General features: G+C 45.3%; 2 protein-coding genes across 2 annotated transcripts; one reads left to right on the top strand and one right to left on the bottom strand.

The window, feature by feature from the left end:
* Positions 1–2,508: 2,508 nt before the first annotated feature.
* POMK (protein O-mannose kinase) lies at positions 2,509–5,758 on the bottom strand. The gene is made up of 2 exons (XM_008499589.2): positions 5,145–5,758; positions 2,509–4,628 (listed from the first exon to the last, which is right to left on the bottom strand). Exons 1-2 carry the CDS (start codon positions 5,430–5,432, stop codon positions 3,855–3,857), a joined length of 1,062 nt encoding a protein of 353 aa, XP_008497811.1. The 5' UTR covers positions 5,433–5,758; the 3' UTR covers positions 2,509–3,854.
* A 33-nt stretch (positions 5,759–5,791) lies between these two features.
* On the top strand, positions 5,792–18,520 carry HGSNAT (heparan-alpha-glucosaminide N-acetyltransferase). Its single transcript, XM_008499619.2, has 17 exons — positions 5,792–6,043; positions 6,302–6,441; positions 6,940–7,061; positions 7,993–8,062; positions 8,699–8,768; positions 9,866–9,972; positions 10,433–10,509; positions 11,001–11,031; positions 12,018–12,178; positions 12,521–12,636; positions 13,311–13,432; positions 14,006–14,132; positions 14,286–14,372; positions 15,796–15,873; positions 15,984–16,054; positions 16,188–16,300; positions 17,297–18,520. The coding sequence occupies exons 1-17, from the start codon at positions 5,804–5,806 to the stop codon at positions 17,476–17,478; spliced, it is 1,914 nt and encodes a 637-aa protein (XP_008497841.2). The 5' UTR covers positions 5,792–5,803; the 3' UTR covers positions 17,479–18,520.
* Positions 18,521–18,549: the final 29 nt, after the last annotated feature.

Below are 18,549 nucleotides of genomic sequence, written 5' to 3'. Positions count from 1 at the left end.
GAAACAGGAAACATCAGACTTGGGCCACCCAGAAGCATGCAGCCAGCAGGCAGTTTGGAAAGGAAAACAGAACCTTGACAGTGCTATTCTTTGGATGACCCTGAGGAGAAAAAGAAAGGAGTTTTTAGCTGAATCTGGGACTCTGCTCTGAGGAGGGCTGTTTCCATTCAGTATCCTCTGGTACAAACTTCCCTGGTTAAGGACAAAACTGTACTGGGAAATCCACTGGGAATTTGTTTTGGTGACAGCACTGGACCAAGGGTACAGCATAGCATACCAGTAGTGGGTCCAGGTGCCCTGACACAGTTGGCACCACAGCCAGACTGTCAGCAGGCTCAGCTGGCATCTTCTAGGTTCTTCCTGTCTCTTCTGTCCCAGAGGGGATCTAGTCTGGGAAGCAGGTGCTGTTTCTTGGCTCTAGGACACAGTCTTTGCTTTGATTCTTTGGATAGTTGGATGTGGTGGGCAGGATGTGCTGTGGGACTGCCACAGGGATGGCAGAGGATGCATTGCCCCAAAGGGAAGGGAAAGGTGGTGCACATCACTGATGTCAGCAAAAGGACTGTCCTGTCCCTGGGCAATGGGCCAGACCCAAGGACTACTTCTTTGTGCTAACAGCAAACAAAAGCCCTGGGATCACTGGGACCACTGGGACCACATCTGCCTTCACACTGACCACCTGGCTAAACTTTGAGATGAAGGAACAGAGATACAAGAGGAAACCTGGCAACAGCCATCCCAAGAGAAGTACCTTTGGTGGAAAATTATGGGGAATATGAGGCCCTCAGTTTGAGCTTGAAATGAGAACCAGCAGCTATTGCTGAGGACAGGCAGAGCTGTGGCAATGGCCTTGACAGGGGAGGTCACAGCCACTGATCTAGAGCTGGCTGGGGAGAAGAAGAGGAGAGAGGGGCTTGCAGGCTTCCAGCTGTGAACAGGCTTCTTCCTGCTCTTCATCCTTTGATGTTTTCCACCACACTTAAAAGAGCTTCTTGTACTGAGGCAGCAGAGCCCCTAATTGTTTATCAAAGGCTGTTATTGGTGGCAAAAATGAGAATGCCTGGCAGAGAAAATTGTTAAGAGGAGAGGCAACTGTATCTAGGGCTGTCCTGCCTCTTTTTCCTGAGGCCTTGCCTCTTCACTTTAAGGGAAAAGAAGATGGGAATGGGGGAAGGACAGGATTCATGCAATCTTGAGATTATGGAAATGGAAGAACAGAAAGATGGAGGGTGAAAACTCCTCAGATTTTACTGAAAGAATGGAAGGAGGTGACATTCAAATATCATGTGCAAGCTAAAGGGGAGGTAGCCTCTTCAGCTTCCATGGGTGGCTCTTCTGACTGCCCTTAGGTTTATCTGTCTTCTTACTACAGACTTGCTAATGCAAACACAATACAAATCTTTCCTCATGCAAGTTTGCTATAAAAGTACTGGTTCCAAGTCCAGATCCTGGCTATGTTTGGGCAGGAAAGCTTGCAATTGCTAATAACTGATGCTAAACTGCCCATCGTGCTGCCATCTGGTGTTTCCTTATAGACAGAAACAACATAGCAAAAAAGAAAAATTGAAGACCCATAATGCTGTATTCAGGAAAAAATTAATTTATTCCTGCTGAAATGCAATGCTCCACAACACACAAGCTGGAGGAGAGGGCATGAGGAAGAGACATGCGGAGGACCCAGTGCTCAGGGGGAACGTGTAGGAGATACCTTTTTTTTTAAAAAAAGTGTAACTGTTTGATCCAGGAACAGAGAAAGGCATTTCTACAGCAAGATCATTATCTAAACCAGAATTTGTCCTTTGTTTTTCACCCTGTGGAATTAATATGGTGGTTTACAAGGTGCAGCCATAAACAACAAAGCAAGAATCCGAGCAGAAGCTTGTCTTAACTGAGAGAGAACAGTGTAAGAATCTTGGAAGGTTCTGCTTTTGGGTCTTTGCCACTCTGATAAAAAAAAAAACAACATGGTATATTTACTTCACAGCCATCAGATGCTGATTTTTCCTTGAAGTATAGATGATGGCTATCAAGAGGTAACAAGTTATTGCTGGGGCAGATGCAAAAAAGATTTGACTCTCAGCCCTTCATATCTGGATCCTTGGCTTTGAGGAGCTGTAATAGGATGCTTTTCCAACTGTTGTACATCCTGGAGTCATGCTGGAACTGTAACCTTAGGAATAACAACTGATGAGTTCATATGGGCTTGGACAATGCAATTGCAACAGAGAGAGCATTCTTTTTCCCCAGGCTCCTTTAAGGTGTTTTGAGTCACATTCCAAAACAAACATAAAGTATCCAAAATCATTGTTCTCTTTTGGAGACCTTGACTTATGAGCTTTGCTTCCTGACAACCTGAGCAGGAAAGCTGCCAGGAAGGACTGCACAAGTTCAAAACAGCAAAAATCCACTCGTTTAAGAAAACAGACTGCCCAGAGGGAAGGGAAGGCCATAATAAGCAGCCTTCAAAGGGCTCATGCTGGCGTTTTATGAAATTGGATATGAACTTTGAAATTTGCAGGGAAGTTCTCCCATTTTTAATAAAATTTTGATAGCAACAGAATACACCTGCATTGGAACATTATGTATACAAACCAGCTGTATGTATGTATGTACACAAAACATTCTCAGCTCAGTCATAACACGGCTTGTTTAGGCAAACAGGAATATCAGCACAAAAAATATCAGAATAGAATGGCAGTAGAAAGGACTAAGTAAATCTTTGCTTAAAAATCACTTTTCAAGTCAAAACATCAAAGTTGTCTCAGGCTTTCAAGTCCACAGAACAGAAAGTCCTCAGGTGTGTAATGGTCGAACTCGTGTGGTGTTCATACTACTAATATATTTTCATCAAAAGAACAAGTACATCCCAGTCCCACCAGAGCCTGCTGCTGGATTAAGGCATCATTATTCTTCCACTCCAGCTATTGGTACACAACATACATGTAGGTACCAAAAGCTTTTTAACATACTGAAGAGAAAAAACAGACTTTTTTTAATGCTTGGTTAATTGCTTGGTGGGCTTTGAATTCAGATCCAACAGAGTTGTATGCTCTGAATATACAGGGCTTTTATTTTCCAAAGCTCACGTTTAATGCTCATTGCTGTAGAAGGAAGTGACATTCTCAGTTCCTCGTTCTCCTCCCTTCAAGTCATGATGATAGTAAGGATAGTGAATGAAAAAAAGATACATTTCAGCCCTTTTCCATAGTGGTCATGATTTCTGTGGATTAAAAAAGAGCGAGAAGCTCTTTTTTTTATTTTATTTTTTTTTACAGCTTCCTCTCCAAAGAGACAATTTGAGAAGACCATGAGGCAAAGACCTGAAAACCAAGAGCATATGTCTGTAAGCAGTCTCTTTGGGATATGCATCATCTGCTTGCTTACCAAGTGGCTACATGCTTGCTGGGATGGGATATGGGGCCCACAAAGCAAGGGCCTAACAGCTCCAATTCCCCATCCAGCAGGGAAAGACTGGGGTTTTGGCATCAGGGTTCACCAAAATCTGAAGTGAACTGGGGTACTCCCTCCTGACTGCTTTTACTCCATGGGAAACTGGGTAAGGGCTTTGTGGATATGGCATGGGCCAAAGCCACAGGAATTAGCACAAAGCTTGGATGGAGGCATGGTTTCTGCTCTACAGTCCTCTACCAATCAGCTTATTTTTTTTAAACTCCTTTTCTCAATTTTTTTGGAGAGTTTTTGTGTAAATGTTGCAAAAGAAAAGTTATTATTTCTTAAGGAATCAAAAGGTACCAGTTCAGTTGTCCTTTTCAGCTTTGGGGACAGATTTTGCCCTTCAGGCAAGCTGAAGAGGAAGGACCTCGGCTTCGGTGTGTCGTTTGTCCCATGATTCACTATAACATTTCCCTGGTACCAGGCATGGCTGCTTCCCGGATAAGCAGAGTCAGAACCTTCCTGTAGGTGTCCAAGACCTCTTGGGCAGAAGGCCTTTCAGCTGGGTCCTTCTTCTTACACGCTGCATGGATGTCAAACAGATGCAGCCGCACAATGTCACTTCCTTCAACGTGGCCCAAGAAAAAATTGGAGACATCTGGGATTTTCCAGATGTCTGTTTTCTCATCATAGGGAGGCATGAGGTCATCCCTGAACGGGACCTCTTCTCCGTAGGGCCAACGCTGCTCAGGAGCTACAAACTCACCCCGGAGCTCCCGATGACCGCACTTCACCAGCACCCCAGCACTCTTGTTCACAAGAGGCAAAGCGTCCAAATCATTCACCAGGATGTGGAAGTCAGTTGTTAGGAGATACTGAGAGAGGACCTTGTCCAGGTCGTTTGAGTCACACATCACCAAGGTGCCCAGAGGGCTGCTGTGCAGGTACCTGATGATGCTCATGTAGTCTATAGCAAGCATGAACCTGCGATGCCAGGTGTTCATGGCCTTGTACCTGGGCATGTGGAGAGTTTCATTCAGGCCCCTCAGGGAGCCCAGAGGATGGTACTCGGTGAGGATTGTGAACTGCTGCTCACAGTAGCCAAGCAGCCGGACTACGTGCTTGCTCTGAAGTGCTTTCAGCATCTTCAGCCCATGGAGAAAGTCCTCCTTCAGCTCCAAGTTGGTGAGCTGTGAAAGGACCACTTTGTTTTCCTTCCACTCAGAAAGGAAGACCTGAGAACACACGAGAGACATGTAAGATGTGGAGAGGCTTCTTCCACCAAGTGCTGACCTCCAAGAAACCGCTCCATTACAACTACAAATTAAAGTCACAAGGCATGAAGTCAAACCTTTAGGTAGGGCCATGTTACCTGCAGCAGCAAGCCCTTACTGATGTCATAACTACATCATGATTTCCTAAGTTTTCTTTGGGACGGGTAATGCAGCTCAATTAACTAATGCCACCCAACCGGCCAGTCTTACTCTGCCACGATTGTACCATGTGCAAGTGCTTCACCAATGTCTGTAATTTTGCTCATGTAGCTGGATACCACTTGGTGTAAGCGTGGTGGCCCAAGGCTCTGGTCACGCTCTGCCACCTGTTCTGTGCACCTTATGAGTATCCATATGCCCCTGGATGTCTCTATTTGCCATAAGGATAATTGTAACAGAAGTATAGGCAGTAATCAGCCAGCAAACAGAGAAAGATCTTTTATCCAAAGGAGGGAAGAAAGCACAACCAAAACTCACCTTTTTCACAGCGCCTTCACCTACACACTTGAGTTTCCTCACTTCTCTATTTATGGCTTCGCAGGAGAGCCACGGGGAGCAATTCTTTACCGTTCCCAGTTTGAAGTACCCGAAAGGACAGAGGTTGGGGTCTGCTTCGGTGCGCCTCGAAGCTATGTAAAACTTGTTGAGGTACAGGTAGAGAAAGGCATTAAGGAGCAGGACGGCCGCAAGCAGTAACACCAAGGAGACGGACGGCACCTCCCTGGGAGGAAACTCCCTCCTAACGAAGTGAGGTTTTTTTTCCATGGCCGTGCCTTCTGCATTCTCTGTCAAAGACGGAGGCTGAGCAGGACCCTCTCCCAGCCCAGGGGCGAGGGCCCGTGGGGCTTTTTCATCGCAGGCTCCACAGCTGCCTTGCAGGCACTGCAGCCCTGAGCTGCAGCCCTATGGGCAGAACCACGCAGGGTGGCAGCGGTGCGTGGTGACACCGGCTTCGAGCTCGACGTTTGCTCACCCTCCGGCCTTTGTAACCAGGCGGGGCCGGGACTCCTAACCCCGGAAAACACACGGAGGAGAGGGGAAGGACCGACAGCGCTTCCCGACCTCACCGCGACCACGGGGGGCGGTGGCGACGGCAGCGGCAGCGGCGGCACCGCCCCGGGGCGGTGCGCAGGGAAATGGCGGCGGCGGCGGCGGTAGCAGCCGTGGCGGTGGTGGTGGCGGCCGCTCTGCTGATGGCCCCCGGGCAGACGCAGCCGCCCCGGGAGGGCCCTCCGGAGGGGAGCAGGGTCGGGTCTCACGGGGAAGCGGTGGAGCGGAACCCTCCGGGGCGGATGGATCAGGCCCTGCTGCTCGTCCGCAACGAGCTGTCCACGCAGGGCCTCCGCCTCTCCGCCCTCTCCGGCTCCTGCCACCAGGTGAGCGGAGCGGAGCGGAGCCGCCGAGGGTTGTGCCGTCCCGGGGCCTCCGCTTTTGACAACCTTATCCCGGCCCTCGAAGGGGCCGCTTGGCTTTCTGGCCACTCCCTGTGGCGCTTCGACATCGGAGCGGGAAGCCCCACGGGCATCTTCCCCTTCTCTTTGCCCCTATGCGAAGCATGGCCCCCACCCCTCCATCACCCCCCTTTTCACCCTCCTTCGGCACTAATGAGCTCCCTTCACCCTCTTCCTCCGCAGTGCTTGTATCAGTTCCTGACGTTTGTCCCACCGAGCAATGAGAGCCTGACAAAGCCGGGCATGGCGGTGGTCATGGTGGATACGCAGCATCCACTCACCCTCCTCCTCAACGGTTCTGAGAGCGACCGAGAGCTCTGCAAGTACGTGGCCCTGCCCCAGGAAACAGCTGGGGAGCTCTGTTTTGGGGGGTTTTGAGTTAGCTTCTTTATTGCCTGCTCATCACCTCCTTCTTCCTGACTGTTCAGATCTTGAGATGAGTCTTCCCCCTGCTAATGGAGCTGTAGCAGACGCTGTAGTTGTGCTGCAAGCATCTACACGCAGGCAGGAGCCAAAAGGGCTCAGATGAGCTGAGCCAGCACATGCAAGCACCTGGTTTCTCTTGCAGAGAGTCCATAGTTCAAGAAGACAGCTGATGGAGCAGGCAGCACATGTGTGGTAAAACATCTGTGCTGGGCTAGGGGAGGGTAATGCTTGTCAAAGGCAAAGCCAGGCAGCTCCTGGCTAGATGATGCTGTTAGTCCAAGTTTTCAGCTTGCTTTTGCTATTAGCTCTCAGGCATACAGCCCCTCAGATGCTGCTGCAGTACCTGCATTAAGCAGTTACGGCTCAGCAAGTTTAATTTCCTTTATCCTTTGCAGGATTCAGTATCATTTTGGAGAGTTTGGCAACTATTCCCTTGTGGTAAAGACCCTAAGTACGAGCACCAAAACTGTTTCTTGTGACCTAGTCATCAATGAAGGCCCTGTCAACAGCTACCTCCGTATGTAATGCTCTGTTTCCCCCTTCCATTCTACAACTTGCATGTCTCCCGGCTGAACCAACTTCCTAAAAAGCCTGTGCAGCCACTCATGCACTGCTGAAGATGTCGTGGGCTTCCTCTTCCTCTCTCTCAGCATCTTCATTGCATTTTATACACTTGTCTTGACGTCTTGACCCAGATCAGGCATCTTTGTGTGATACACTGCATGTCTGCAGTTCTTTTTGCTGCAGGGATTAGCCCAGAAATATCAGTAGGTGTGTGTCTGGGGGGAGGAGGTACTTTTGTAGTTAGCTCCTGTTTCCCTGCATGTTTATACATGTACACAGGATGAGTCCTCCCTATTCTTCCCTCTGTCTTGACTCTCACAAAATGGGAAACAATTCATGCAGTGTTTGGATTTTTGTCATACTTGTAATTCTAAACCTCAGCTCTTCGGGTTTTGTGCATATCTTATCCGGGGCAGTTTCAAACTCTTGTCTATGTCTCTTCCATCCTTTTCCTTTACATTAGGTTATACTTCAGTCCTTCCAGTTTTCCACTTGTAAAGAAAAATTCTCCATGCTTGCAGACTTGCTGTGTTACCCTTTTCCCCATCTACTTCATGTTGAGGCCGTTTTTAAATCTCTTGAAGCACATAGACTCTTTTCTCACCATTGCCTTGTGATTGAATACAGATTGATTTTGCCTTTTTTAAGCTGACATGGGCAGTCCCTGATTTGCACTTCAAAACTACCCTTTTGTTTTGGGTTATGTTGTGTTGGATGTTTTTCTCTGCGTCTCAGGCTGGGGAGATGTAGTGCACAGAGAAGATGGTGTGATGGTTGGTGGGTTGTGCTTTTTTTTATATTTGTGTCACATTTGGCCAAGCCCAGGCTGCTGCATGGTTTTGTTAGATGATTTATAGAGCTATGTTCTTCTCTCTTTCATGCAGCTATTCTCTATGCTTTCCTGGTTTACATGGGGATCCTTGCTATCCTGATTATTGGGTGTCTTCTTATGAAGTAAGTGAACAGTATCCTAACACCTCCCCACATGTGAAGTGAGGCCACCAGTTTCAAAACACTGATCCTAGTGTGGTGGTGCTTCAGAGTCCCACTGTAGCCCTGCTGGCAGATTCTGTTACCAGGCTGCCATGAACAAGTTAAGGTCTGGTAGCTGTCCACATGAGAATAAATTCAGTGATGCAATTTCACTTGAGAGATATCTCCCAGCCTTGTTTCAGCTGGTGTGTTAGAGCAGTTCCTCCAGAGCTGCTGACTTCTGCTTATACACTTGCACACACCCTGCCTCACCCTCCCATTACTTGTTCTTGGGTCCAACCTGAAATTCCCAATACAGGTTAGCAGGATCAAAGCATGTTTAACATATGCAGCCTTCCATCCTGTGTGCTCAATGACCTGAGTCATTGCCTGTAAGCAACCCAGAATAAAGTCCCAGAACCTGAGCTTGAGGCAGTAGAATTCCATAGTTGGACCTAACTGATGTCCCAGGTACTGGCTGAGTTTCATTACCTGTGTTTTCTGGGAAAACAGGAACTGCCCCAACTGTTGATTTATGCTGCTAAGTAGTTGACATTAAGATGAAATTGGTTATGAAGTACTTAATGTTTTGTGTTTTAAACTGTTACAAATTTTCAGAATTGATCCAGTCAGAAACTGGGTTTGCAAGAAACTGAACCCCAGAGAAACTGATCGTCTGATTAATTCTGTGAGTGACCATGGTATCTTTAACTTGCATTCTGTAGTGTTTTAATCTTTGTGGAGCAGGCACTATCAGGATATCTGGGGACTTGTTTTTTTACTAATCATCTTCCCTTTGTGGGAGTTCCCTTTAGCAAATCTTACACTGATTTCAGACAGGCAATTTTGTGTTGATGGATAGTGCTAGACTATGTTTCCATGCAAGTTTAGTGGATTCCCATCTGGATTCCCAGCTCTTCCAAGTCTTGAACATATAGTTTTATTCTCTCTTTGGTTCCTCTGGAGCAAATATGTTGATGAAAATACTGTCCCCTTATGACACAGTGTAAGAGAATGGAAGAAATGCCAGCTTTCATGTCTGCTCCCAGCACAGTATTAATTTTATCAGGATCTACACTTAAGATTTCTCTGGTAGCCTTAGAGAGGGCATTGCTCTGTGAGCTGTGTTTTGTACCTAGAGTACAGATAGATCATCAGAGTCTGAGCTTCACATCTAGGAGAGCCAAACCTGTTTAGAACCAAAAGACTTAGGAGCAGAGCTCTGCACCAGTTCTTCTGGTTGTTTATCTCCATAGCTGTGTTACAGCAATGTCTGATTCTTCATCCTGTCACTGGGGCTGATCAGCGTGACTCAGGGAACTCAGCTGGAAAGAAGCCACTCCGGCATTTAACAGGATTCATTTTCTGCTGGTTAGCTCTATAAATGGTCCCTCTATGGTTTCAGACAAGTGCCAATGGGATGGATCCTGCTTGAGAGTCAGCAACTGGACCTGCTAAGCTCTGTTGTAAAGCAGCACTCTTAGAGACAGCAAGTCTGTAGCTGATTTGGACTGGACCCAACCCTCATAAGCCTCAATCACAGGCTTTTTTCACTGCATTGTTGTTTCCACCCTGGTCAAAGGTGGAATGTGGAGCATCTGCAAGTATTACTGCAATATGGTGGAGCCAGGAAGGGGTTAGAAGTAGCAAGTGGGGAAACAAAAGGAAGAGGAATATGGGGAGAACAAAGACAAACACAGTATGTGAAAGCTTGCTGGCCTCTGTTCCTTAGGCAGCTGCTGCAGCTGCTGACTTGCCCTTCATGTTTTTGGATTGTTCCCAAAGGAGCTCGGGTCCCCAAACACAACAGACTCCATTAGCAGTGATCCCAACCCACGTTTCTGGAGCTCAACCTCCTGGCAGCGGCTGCGTTCCCTGGACACCTTCCGAGGGTGAGTGTAAGATCTTGCCCAAAAGCAGCTCTTGCAAGGGGAATGAGATTTTTCCAATGGTGGTTTGATAGTGTATGGAAAAATGGAGCAGATGGATGGTTCAGGGGGTCTGTTTGACTTGGACGTTACTCCAGGTTTTAATTCTTGGATTTTCTGAAGCACTTCACAGTTGGTCTGGTTTGAGGAAACATTAAAATTGTGGCAGAGAGTGGAAAAAAATTGTTGTGTTCAGTGCAAAGATGTTGTGTGAAGGATCTTACTATGGTTCACCACCACTCATGAGCCTTGAAATTCTGTTTCCTTATTGGCATAGCTGGAAACCTTGTACATAACCTTCCTTAAAGAAAGAAACAAACCAGGACTCACAGTTAGAAATGTTTGAACATTTAACTGTGTGTTCATGTGTATGTATTTCATTGACATGTGATACTTTGTGTCATTTTTGTTGTTGTCTTTTTAGGCTCTCTCTTATAATTATGGTGTTTGTTAACTATGGAGGAGGAAAATACTGGTTCTTCAAACATGAGAGTTGGAATGGTAAAGTACAATTAAAAGAGTTCATCTGGGTTTTAATTGCAGCAGTATCTAGATATGTTAGCACTGCAGCTGCTGCTGAAAGCAGTGTATAGCTTCTCACAGTGACAGGGTGGTTTCAGGTCACACAATCTGTGTGTAACCTTTCCATTTTTGACACAGGTTCATATCTTTAACTTCTCTGTGTTGTTAAATAACAGTCAAGCTGAGGATGCTCAATGCTGTGCAAAAAAAAAAAAGCATTAATGGGCAAGCTGATGGGGAAGGGGTTGGGCATTCTGCCACCCTAGTGGGGAACAGCAAGGATCTTATCCCTGAAGAAGAATTTTAAAAGCAGGGTGATGAGTCTTTTTAAATCTTGTTTATAACATAGTTTAGATTTTGGGGCATCAAATAATTGTAAAGAGCCTGCAATTCCTCTGGAAAATCAATAATGCTGTCAAATTTGGGAATGATTCAGGGTAAATAACGTGTTCTTTCATATTTATCTGTAGGATTAACAGTGGCAGATCTTGTGTTTCCATGGTAAGTCTTCCTGAAAGATATTCTTTTGTCAAGTCGTTCTCCACATTAAGGGTTGCAAGAACATTGTGTGCACCTTGCCTTCCTGTGGAGATGTGTTTGGAGGGATGAATTTGGGTTGAACAGTCCACATTAAGGGTTGCAAGAACATTGTGTGCACCTTGCCTTCCTGTGGAGATGTGTTTGAAGGGATGAATTTGGGTTGAACAGTTTATAAAAAATCTGCCCCTCCAGATAACAGCATCATCTATAGGAACGAGTAGAAGAGTTAAGTGCTTATGGCTGCCCCAAATAATCTTTCCTCCCCTGACATTGCAGTGTGAGGCCCAGGGTTACCCTGCCAGTGGAAGCTCCCTGAGGAGCTCATTGCTATGCTACTGTGTTGAACATGGAAATTCTGGCAAGATTCAAAGCTGGACTGATATGTATCCACAGTCAAAATAGGAAGGGTATTTTGGATTAAATTAATCTTTCTATAACCAGAGGATAGTCTCATGGGGAAGTAATTATCCCATCTGCTCCTAGTATGTTTCTCTAAAATATACACCAGTTGTGGTGACTCTTGCACCATCTCTTGGAGCTGGAAGATGGACTTGGACAGTGAACCTAAACTAGAGGTGAGGAGTGGGTCAACTCTGAATTTGAGTCATAGGTTTGCAACTTGTGTTTTACTTCTCTGAAGATGCTAATTTAATTTTGGGGAATAGAATTTTTTAGTGACATATGTATTGCTGCAAAAACATCAGAATGCAATTACTTCCCTGAACCTTATTGCCTCAACTGACCACTGAAATATGTGGAAAGGTCCCCTAGTGCAAACTCAGTTGTCTTTGAAGTTTTAGCAGTCAGAGGAAATAAAGCTGTTTAGTTTCAATGCATATACTGAATATTGGGCCACTGCAGGCTACTGTTACATTCAGTGTTTGCTGTCATGCATGTGTGTGGTGAGACATCTCTCAGCTCCTTTTCCCATCTCCTGTGCTCTCTAGGTTTGTGTTCATCATGGGGACATCAATATCGTTGTCAATGAGCTCCATGCTGAGGTGGGGAAGTTCCAAGTGGAAGCTGCTCAGGAAAATCCTCTGGAGGAGTTTTCTGCTAATCCTGCTGGGAATCTTAGTTGTGAATCCCAATTACTGTCTTGGGCCTTGTGAGTGGAACTTGAGCTCTTCCTTTTTTATTTCTCTAACAGTTTTTCCTGCACCCATGGCCATGCTGTTGAGAAAAGCGTTGGTTGTGCTGTACTGACCAGTTGCACAGGGGCATCTTGATGGTATCCTGTAGAGTTCTGCACTGATGCAATTCTCTCTGTTTAACCCCTGTGTGGACCACTTCTTTCCCAGGGTTATGATTTACAGAAAGTGGGGTGGCAGAGTGGAGGTGTCCCTGGTACCTGCAGGTGGGTCTCGCCTCTCCTTGGAGAAGGGTAGCTTTTGCATTTACAAAAGAGCCCATGTCTGCTCCTCTTCCATGTTGCTTGCTTATTTTCCAGTGTCCTGGGATAATCTGCGCATTCCTGGGGTACTCCAGAGGCTGGGATTCACATACCTGGTGGTTGCTGCTCTTGAACTCCTGTTTACAAGAGCTGGGGCTGAGAGTGGGACATTGGTGAGTTGTGTAGAGAGCTGACAGGTCCTACTGGGGCAGGGTTTGTGAGATTTTGCTCTGGTTTGGATGCAAAGGCCACGTGAGAAACGATGAGAAAACACACAGCATTTTACCTGATGTGTAGTGCAGTGTGACCTGGCAAAAATTTTGGGGAATTTTATCACATCTAGCTTTACTGCATTTGAAGATTTCACTGATCCACTCAGATGATGCTTAGAAGCAGGCAGTGCCAGGCACTTTTTGATGACTTTCCACCACCAAGGGACCCCAGGGACAGGCATCTCTGTGAGGAGTCCTGTGGCCTGTTTTGTCCAGTTAATTTTGGCACCGTTTTTTTTTCACAGCAGGGGAAAGTAATTCGCTTTTTGGCCTTTCTGGAGTCTCTTTTCCCAAAAGGCTTTTTGTTCTGCTCATGAATCAAAATTCCTTTTGACATTTTCCAAGCTAAAAAACATTGCAGGGTTTTTTTTAAAACTTTGCTTCTCCCCTTCCCCTAAGTAATTACAGGTCTGGAAATAGTTTGTGAAGATAAAAGGTCTATTGCTAGAATCCAGTTTTGTAATGACAAGAGCTCCTTCTTGTATCTGGGGGACTGCCTGCCAGGAAGTACAGGATGTCCCCAGAGGCATGGTTTTTACTTGCCAACTAATACCTCCCCCCTCCATCTCATGCAGGAGACCCGATGTCCTGCTCTGCAGGATATTCTCCCTTACTGGCCACAGTGGATTTTCATTTTGGTATTAGAAGGGATTTGGCTCTGCCTCACCTTTTTGTTACCAGTGCCAGGTTGTCCCAGGTAAGACTATGCACTCAGACTACTTTCTGTGGAGCATCAGGTTGTTATTCTTCTACTGATTATAAAAAACATTTTATTAGCCATAAGGAAAGAATGAAGAGGAGAGATTTTAGGCCAGCAGGGCTAAGGGAAGCGTTCCCCATTTGAAAAAACTTCACTTTTGCACTAAGGCACCTGGTGTTATAAAAGTGACATCACTGTTACTTTCTATCCAGAGGAAAGGATTAAAATCTCCTGAGGTCTGTGTACAGCTATATTTAAGCATCACAATGTCATCCCTGCCTCAATCTTTGCCCCTTTAATTGGTCAGCGCCTCCAGAGCAGGTGGAGCAGGTGGCTGGGTAGCTAGGGCTGAACTGAAGCATTGCTTTAGGCTCCCAGTACTGCCTGTCCCCTCATAACCCAGCTGCTTATGGCATCACAGTGGTCAAAACAGGGTGGCACCAGTCAGCAGGACCTCTATTTTACTGCATAAAAACATTGAGCATTTAGCATGCTGGACCAGTGGACCAGATACTATTCAAGTGGAATGCACCAATGCTTTGTGTCATAACCTGTTTGCTTCTGTCCTAGGGGCTATCTTGGTCCTGGGGGCATTGGAGACTTTGGAAACTACCCCAACTGCACTGGTGGAGCAGCTGGTTACATTGATCGTTTGCTTCTTGGAGAAAAGCATATATATCAGCATCCCTCCTCAAGTGTAAGTATCTTTTGGTGTGCAGGATGAAGGCACCAGCAAGCACTGAACACAGCTTTCAGGGTGGGCTTGGGAATGGTACATGCAGGGGGATGGAAAAAAAAAAAAAGACATTGGCTTCTCTGGTGTCCTGTAACAACATGTTTTCTCTTTAAGGTGATTTACCAAACAACAATGCCATATGATCCTGAAGGAATTCTGGGGACCATAAATTCTATACTTATGGCATTTTTGGGACTGCAGGTATCTCCTTTCTTTCTGGCTGTGTGCTACAATGGGAAAATTTGAAGGGATCTTGGAAGTAGGGAGGCAACTTGGTTTCTTTATTTAAGGTTCTAACAAAACCTTTTACAAAACAGTGTTTTCAGGCTGACTTAGCCAGAGGTGGGTGTCAAGAGTAGAATCCAATCTGGCAATAGCTTGCATTAGATAAACCAAGACTTCTTCTACATTTTCATAAGGGCTGAACACAAGAAGCTTGCAAAATACCCACTCAAATTTCTTTTGCTTGTTTAAAGGTTGGGCTTATGCTGGGAGTAGGCTGTCTCTGCATTTTGGAAAACAGGACTAGAGAAGCATAGTTTTCATGGGTTTTAAAGGTTGCAGCTATACGTGTTCCCTGTTGCTAATTTTCCACTTGCTATGTATGCAGTGTTAACCACCTTGCATGGGTGCTATGGGTGTCCTCATCTTTCCAGACACAAGGAAGGTGTCACCACTATCAAAAGCTTGTGCTGGCTAACTAGGGCAGCTAGGCTGGTGAAAGGACTCAAGCACAGATCCTATAAGGAGAGGCTGAGGGAGCTGGGGGTGTTCAGCCTGGAGAAGAGGAGGCTCAGAGGAGACCTCATCACTCTCTACAACTCCCTGAAAGGAGGATGGAGCCAAGTGGGGGTTGGTCTCTTTTCCCAGGCAACTCTCAGCAAGACAAGAGGGCACGGTCTCAAAGTTGTGCCAGGGGAGGTTTAGGTTGGAGATTAGAAAGAATTTCTTTATGGAGAGGGTGATCAGACATTGGAATGGGCTGCCCAGGGAAGGAGTGGATTCTCCATCCCTGGAGATATTTAAAAAGAGACTGGATGTGGCACTCAGTGCCATGGGCTGTGAACTGCAGCAGTAGTGGATCAAGGGTTGGACTTGATGATCTCTGAGGTCCCTTCCAACCCAGCCAGTTCTGTGATTCTATGATTCTAAAGAATGTTACCCCATGTAGCACTGCAGGGCAGAAGGGTGACACTGAGGAATGAATCATCAGGACAAATTTCTTAGAGGTGTATGAAAAAGAACACGTGCTCTGAGCAGGCAAGGTTGTGACATGGCACTGTGAAAAAGCGCTTGAGGCTGGCAGTGGAGTCAAGAATCCTTGGTGAGGGAGATGAAGTTTGGTCACATTGTGTTAACCCAACAGAGTTGCTTGTCCCCTTCCTCAGTGTAAGCAGCATAAGGAAGGGAGAAAAGTTGCACTTCTATCATTGAGTGTTTTTATGTTTTCCCCAATTGTGTCCATTCTTTGCAGAGAGTTCTGATTCTGAGCCTTTCAGCCACTTTGATATAAATCCTATTTGTGTTCTCTGTCTTAGCACAGAGGTGGCAAATATATCTGGCTCTTGAAATGTAGTTACATTTATGGACATGAATTAAGTTTTTTGCATTCTTTCTGTATCAGGCAGGAAAAATTCTTTTGTTCTACAGAGATGATCACAAACAAGTTATGGGTCGGTTCTTCGTATGGAGCATAATAATGGTAAGTCAGATAGTTAAGTAGCTCTCTAACAATGTATTTTTATGCAAAGCAAACTGTTTTTGCAGGTTGTTGCAGTAGTTATATGAACTTCAGCAAACTTTCTCTTTCAGGGAATTATTTCTGCCATCTTGACAAAATGTTCTAAAGAAGAAGGGTTTATTCCCATAAACAAGAACTTATGGTAAGCAAAGAGATACAAATCTTAATGTAATTTTTCTTAATCTTACCTTGAAGAGTATTTTACCTTTCTTATATTGAGATCTCTCCGAATCACATCGTTCTTGAAATAATCTTCCTACTGAACATGTGCATAGGTCAATATCATATGTGACAACCATGAGCTGCTTTGCCTTCATCCTCTTATTGCTGATTTATTACCTTGTGGATGTCAAGAGGCTGTGGTCGGGTGCTCCATTTTTCTACCCAGGTCAGTAAAATCACAGCAGGAAATACACTCCTTCCAGTTCTTTCTGCACCAATACTATCCTTTTGTTTCCTGTGCTTCCTCGTCTTTAAAAAGCGCCGGGTTTTAGAATGAGGTAACCTAAGGATGCCAGAATGATTAACTTGATCTAAACTTTTGTGTAGAACTGGGACACTAAAGAACAGATATTTAGAAGAGAGGCACTGACAAGTTTTTAAATGAGGGCTGGAAGCTACTATTGCTAAATGACTGTTCTCAGCTTGGACTCAAGTTAAGGTCGCAGGGAACAGCTGCCTAGGACCAAGCAAAATACCACAGCTGGTTCAGAGTGAGTTTTGGAGGACTGCTGAGACTTGGGAAACTCAAAAGCCTGTCAGCAGAGTAATACCACTTCTGAAGATGTGGAATATGAAATCCCTCCGGGCAGCTGTGTAGGTTCTCTCTCTGTTTTTCCAGATAAGCCTGTCTCTCAAAGCATCCTACTGTGGTTTTAACCACACTGGGCTCTTGACAAACATCTGAGTACAGAATGCAAACCCACAGCAGAGGGAACCTTTCAGCAGTTTTGGTGGCTGGACAGGAAGATGGGGAGGGTGACAGCATAGTATTGTATCTCCTACCAGAAATCCCAGAGCTTTGAAGGGCAGTCAACATTTGTTTATTAAGGCAACAGATCTGACCAAATAGCTTGGCACTTGGCCAGCCTGAAGACAATAACTGTGATTATTCTCCTTGTCAGTAAAATTGCAGGATGATTATTCAGTGGTATTTTCAGTTTAGCAGATAGATTGTCTGTATTTCTTTTCATTAAACATTTTGGGGGGAAGAGAACCCCTCAGACTGTATTTGAAAACACATGTGTAGCATCTTTGGGACAAGTAATATGAGCTTGTTGTTGTCTCAGTGCCTGTTTCATAAGCCTGGCATGGCTCTGACTGCTTACTCTGAAGCAAGCTCATCCCTGCTCTTTCAAGTGATATGACCTGTGCTTAATTACAGGAATGAACTCAATCCTGGTCTACATTGGACATGAAGTATTTGAAAACTACTTCCCTTTTAAGTGGAAGATGCAAGACAGCCAATCCCACGCAGAGCATCTGACTCAAAACCTCATTGCAACAACTCTTTGGGTCATAATATCATATTTACTTTACAGGAGAAAAATATTCTGGAAAATCTGATTAGGAAAATGAGATTGTCAAGGTGTAGTGGGCCTAGATTCTGATGGGGCAAGTGCATAAGGTGGATTAACCTGCAATATTGGCACGGGTGCTGCACTGCATTACTAAAAAGGGATACTAGCTCAAGTTTACAGTGCATTGAAGTTGTCATCAAGACTTTTATGTGACTTAAGGGACAGTATTTGCCTGTTTAGCAATTTTTTGCCAGTTTAACTGCTGCAGTTACTCTTTGTCTTCTGTATTTTGTAAATATTTTACTGATCTTCCTTCTTCAGATAGAGAAACTGAATATACTGCAACAGTTGGGTTTATGAAAGGAACTGCAAGGGATCTGGGTGGTGACTGTGGGGTGATTGGTGTGGGACTGTGGTAACAGTCACTGCATCTGACAAGGGACCCCCCAACTCAGGTGTTTGGGGTTTGTATATACCCTTGGTACCTGCCATGTGCCTGTGCCACCCTGGCTCCTGGCACACACTTAACTCTGCCATCTTTTTGACTCTAGAGCACTGGCAGCATCCTCAGCCCTGCACTTTTGTCAGTGGTGCAGTGGGAAGCTCAGGGGGTACCTCTGTGCTACAGCATGCTGCAGAAAGTGGTGATTCAACTTACAATTCTTTGTGTTTTTGGATCAAAACCTTAGGTTTAGGATTCTGCTAAAGGTCTCTACTACTGGTTTATTAATCAGCATGCTACTGCTACAGTCTTAGCAGCCTGTCTGTGCATGTTCTGGTCCTTTGTGTTACATACCTCTAGCATGGATGAGGTCTGAGTTCCACATGCTACACTCTAAGAGTGCAGAAAAGCCAGTTCCTATTGACTTTGGTAACATCCAAGTGATTATATAAAATCTGATGAAACCAGTCCTCTTTATAAATGGATTTATGTAAGGGCCCTGGATCTGAAAACCAGCAATACAGATAGAATTTAGTAAAAAAGAAAGAAGTAGCAGACCATTTCAATGTAAGATAACAGTTTTTGGAAACTTGGAAAATTCACTCATGCTGTGATTTCCAAATAATTGCTAATAAAAAGCTTAAAATACCCTGCTATGCTCTCTGTGTATGTATA

Source organism: Calypte anna, chromosome 4A (assembly GCF_003957555.1).
Source record: "Calypte anna isolate BGI_N300 chromosome 4A, bCalAnn1_v1.p, whole genome shotgun sequence".
NCBI classification, from domain to species: domain Eukaryota; kingdom Metazoa; phylum Chordata; class Aves; order Apodiformes; family Trochilidae; genus Calypte; species Calypte anna.
The sequence above is the reverse complement of the archived record's forward strand: the minus strand, read 5'-3'. Positions and strand labels throughout refer to the sequence as shown.

Coding starts and splice junctions, on each gene's coding strand:
- POMK (XM_008499589.2), bottom strand. CDS start 5,432: ATGGAAAAAAAACCTCACTTCGTTAGGAGGGAGTTTCCTCCCAGGGAG. Junction 4,629..5,144: donor GTGAAGGCGCTGTGAAAAAG/GTGAGTTTTGGT, acceptor GTGTGTTCTCAG/GTCTTCCTTTCTGAGTGGAA.
- HGSNAT (XM_008499619.2), top strand. CDS start 5,804: ATGGCGGCGGCGGCGGCGGTAGCAGCCGTGGCGGTGGTGGTGGCGGCC. Junction 9,973..10,432: donor TCCCTGGACACCTTCCGAGG/GTGAGTGTAAGA, acceptor TTGTCTTTTTAG/GCTCTCTCTTATAATTATGG. Junction 10,510..11,000: donor CAAACATGAGAGTTGGAATG/GTAAAGTACAAT, acceptor ATTTATCTGTAG/GATTAACAGTGGCAGATCTT.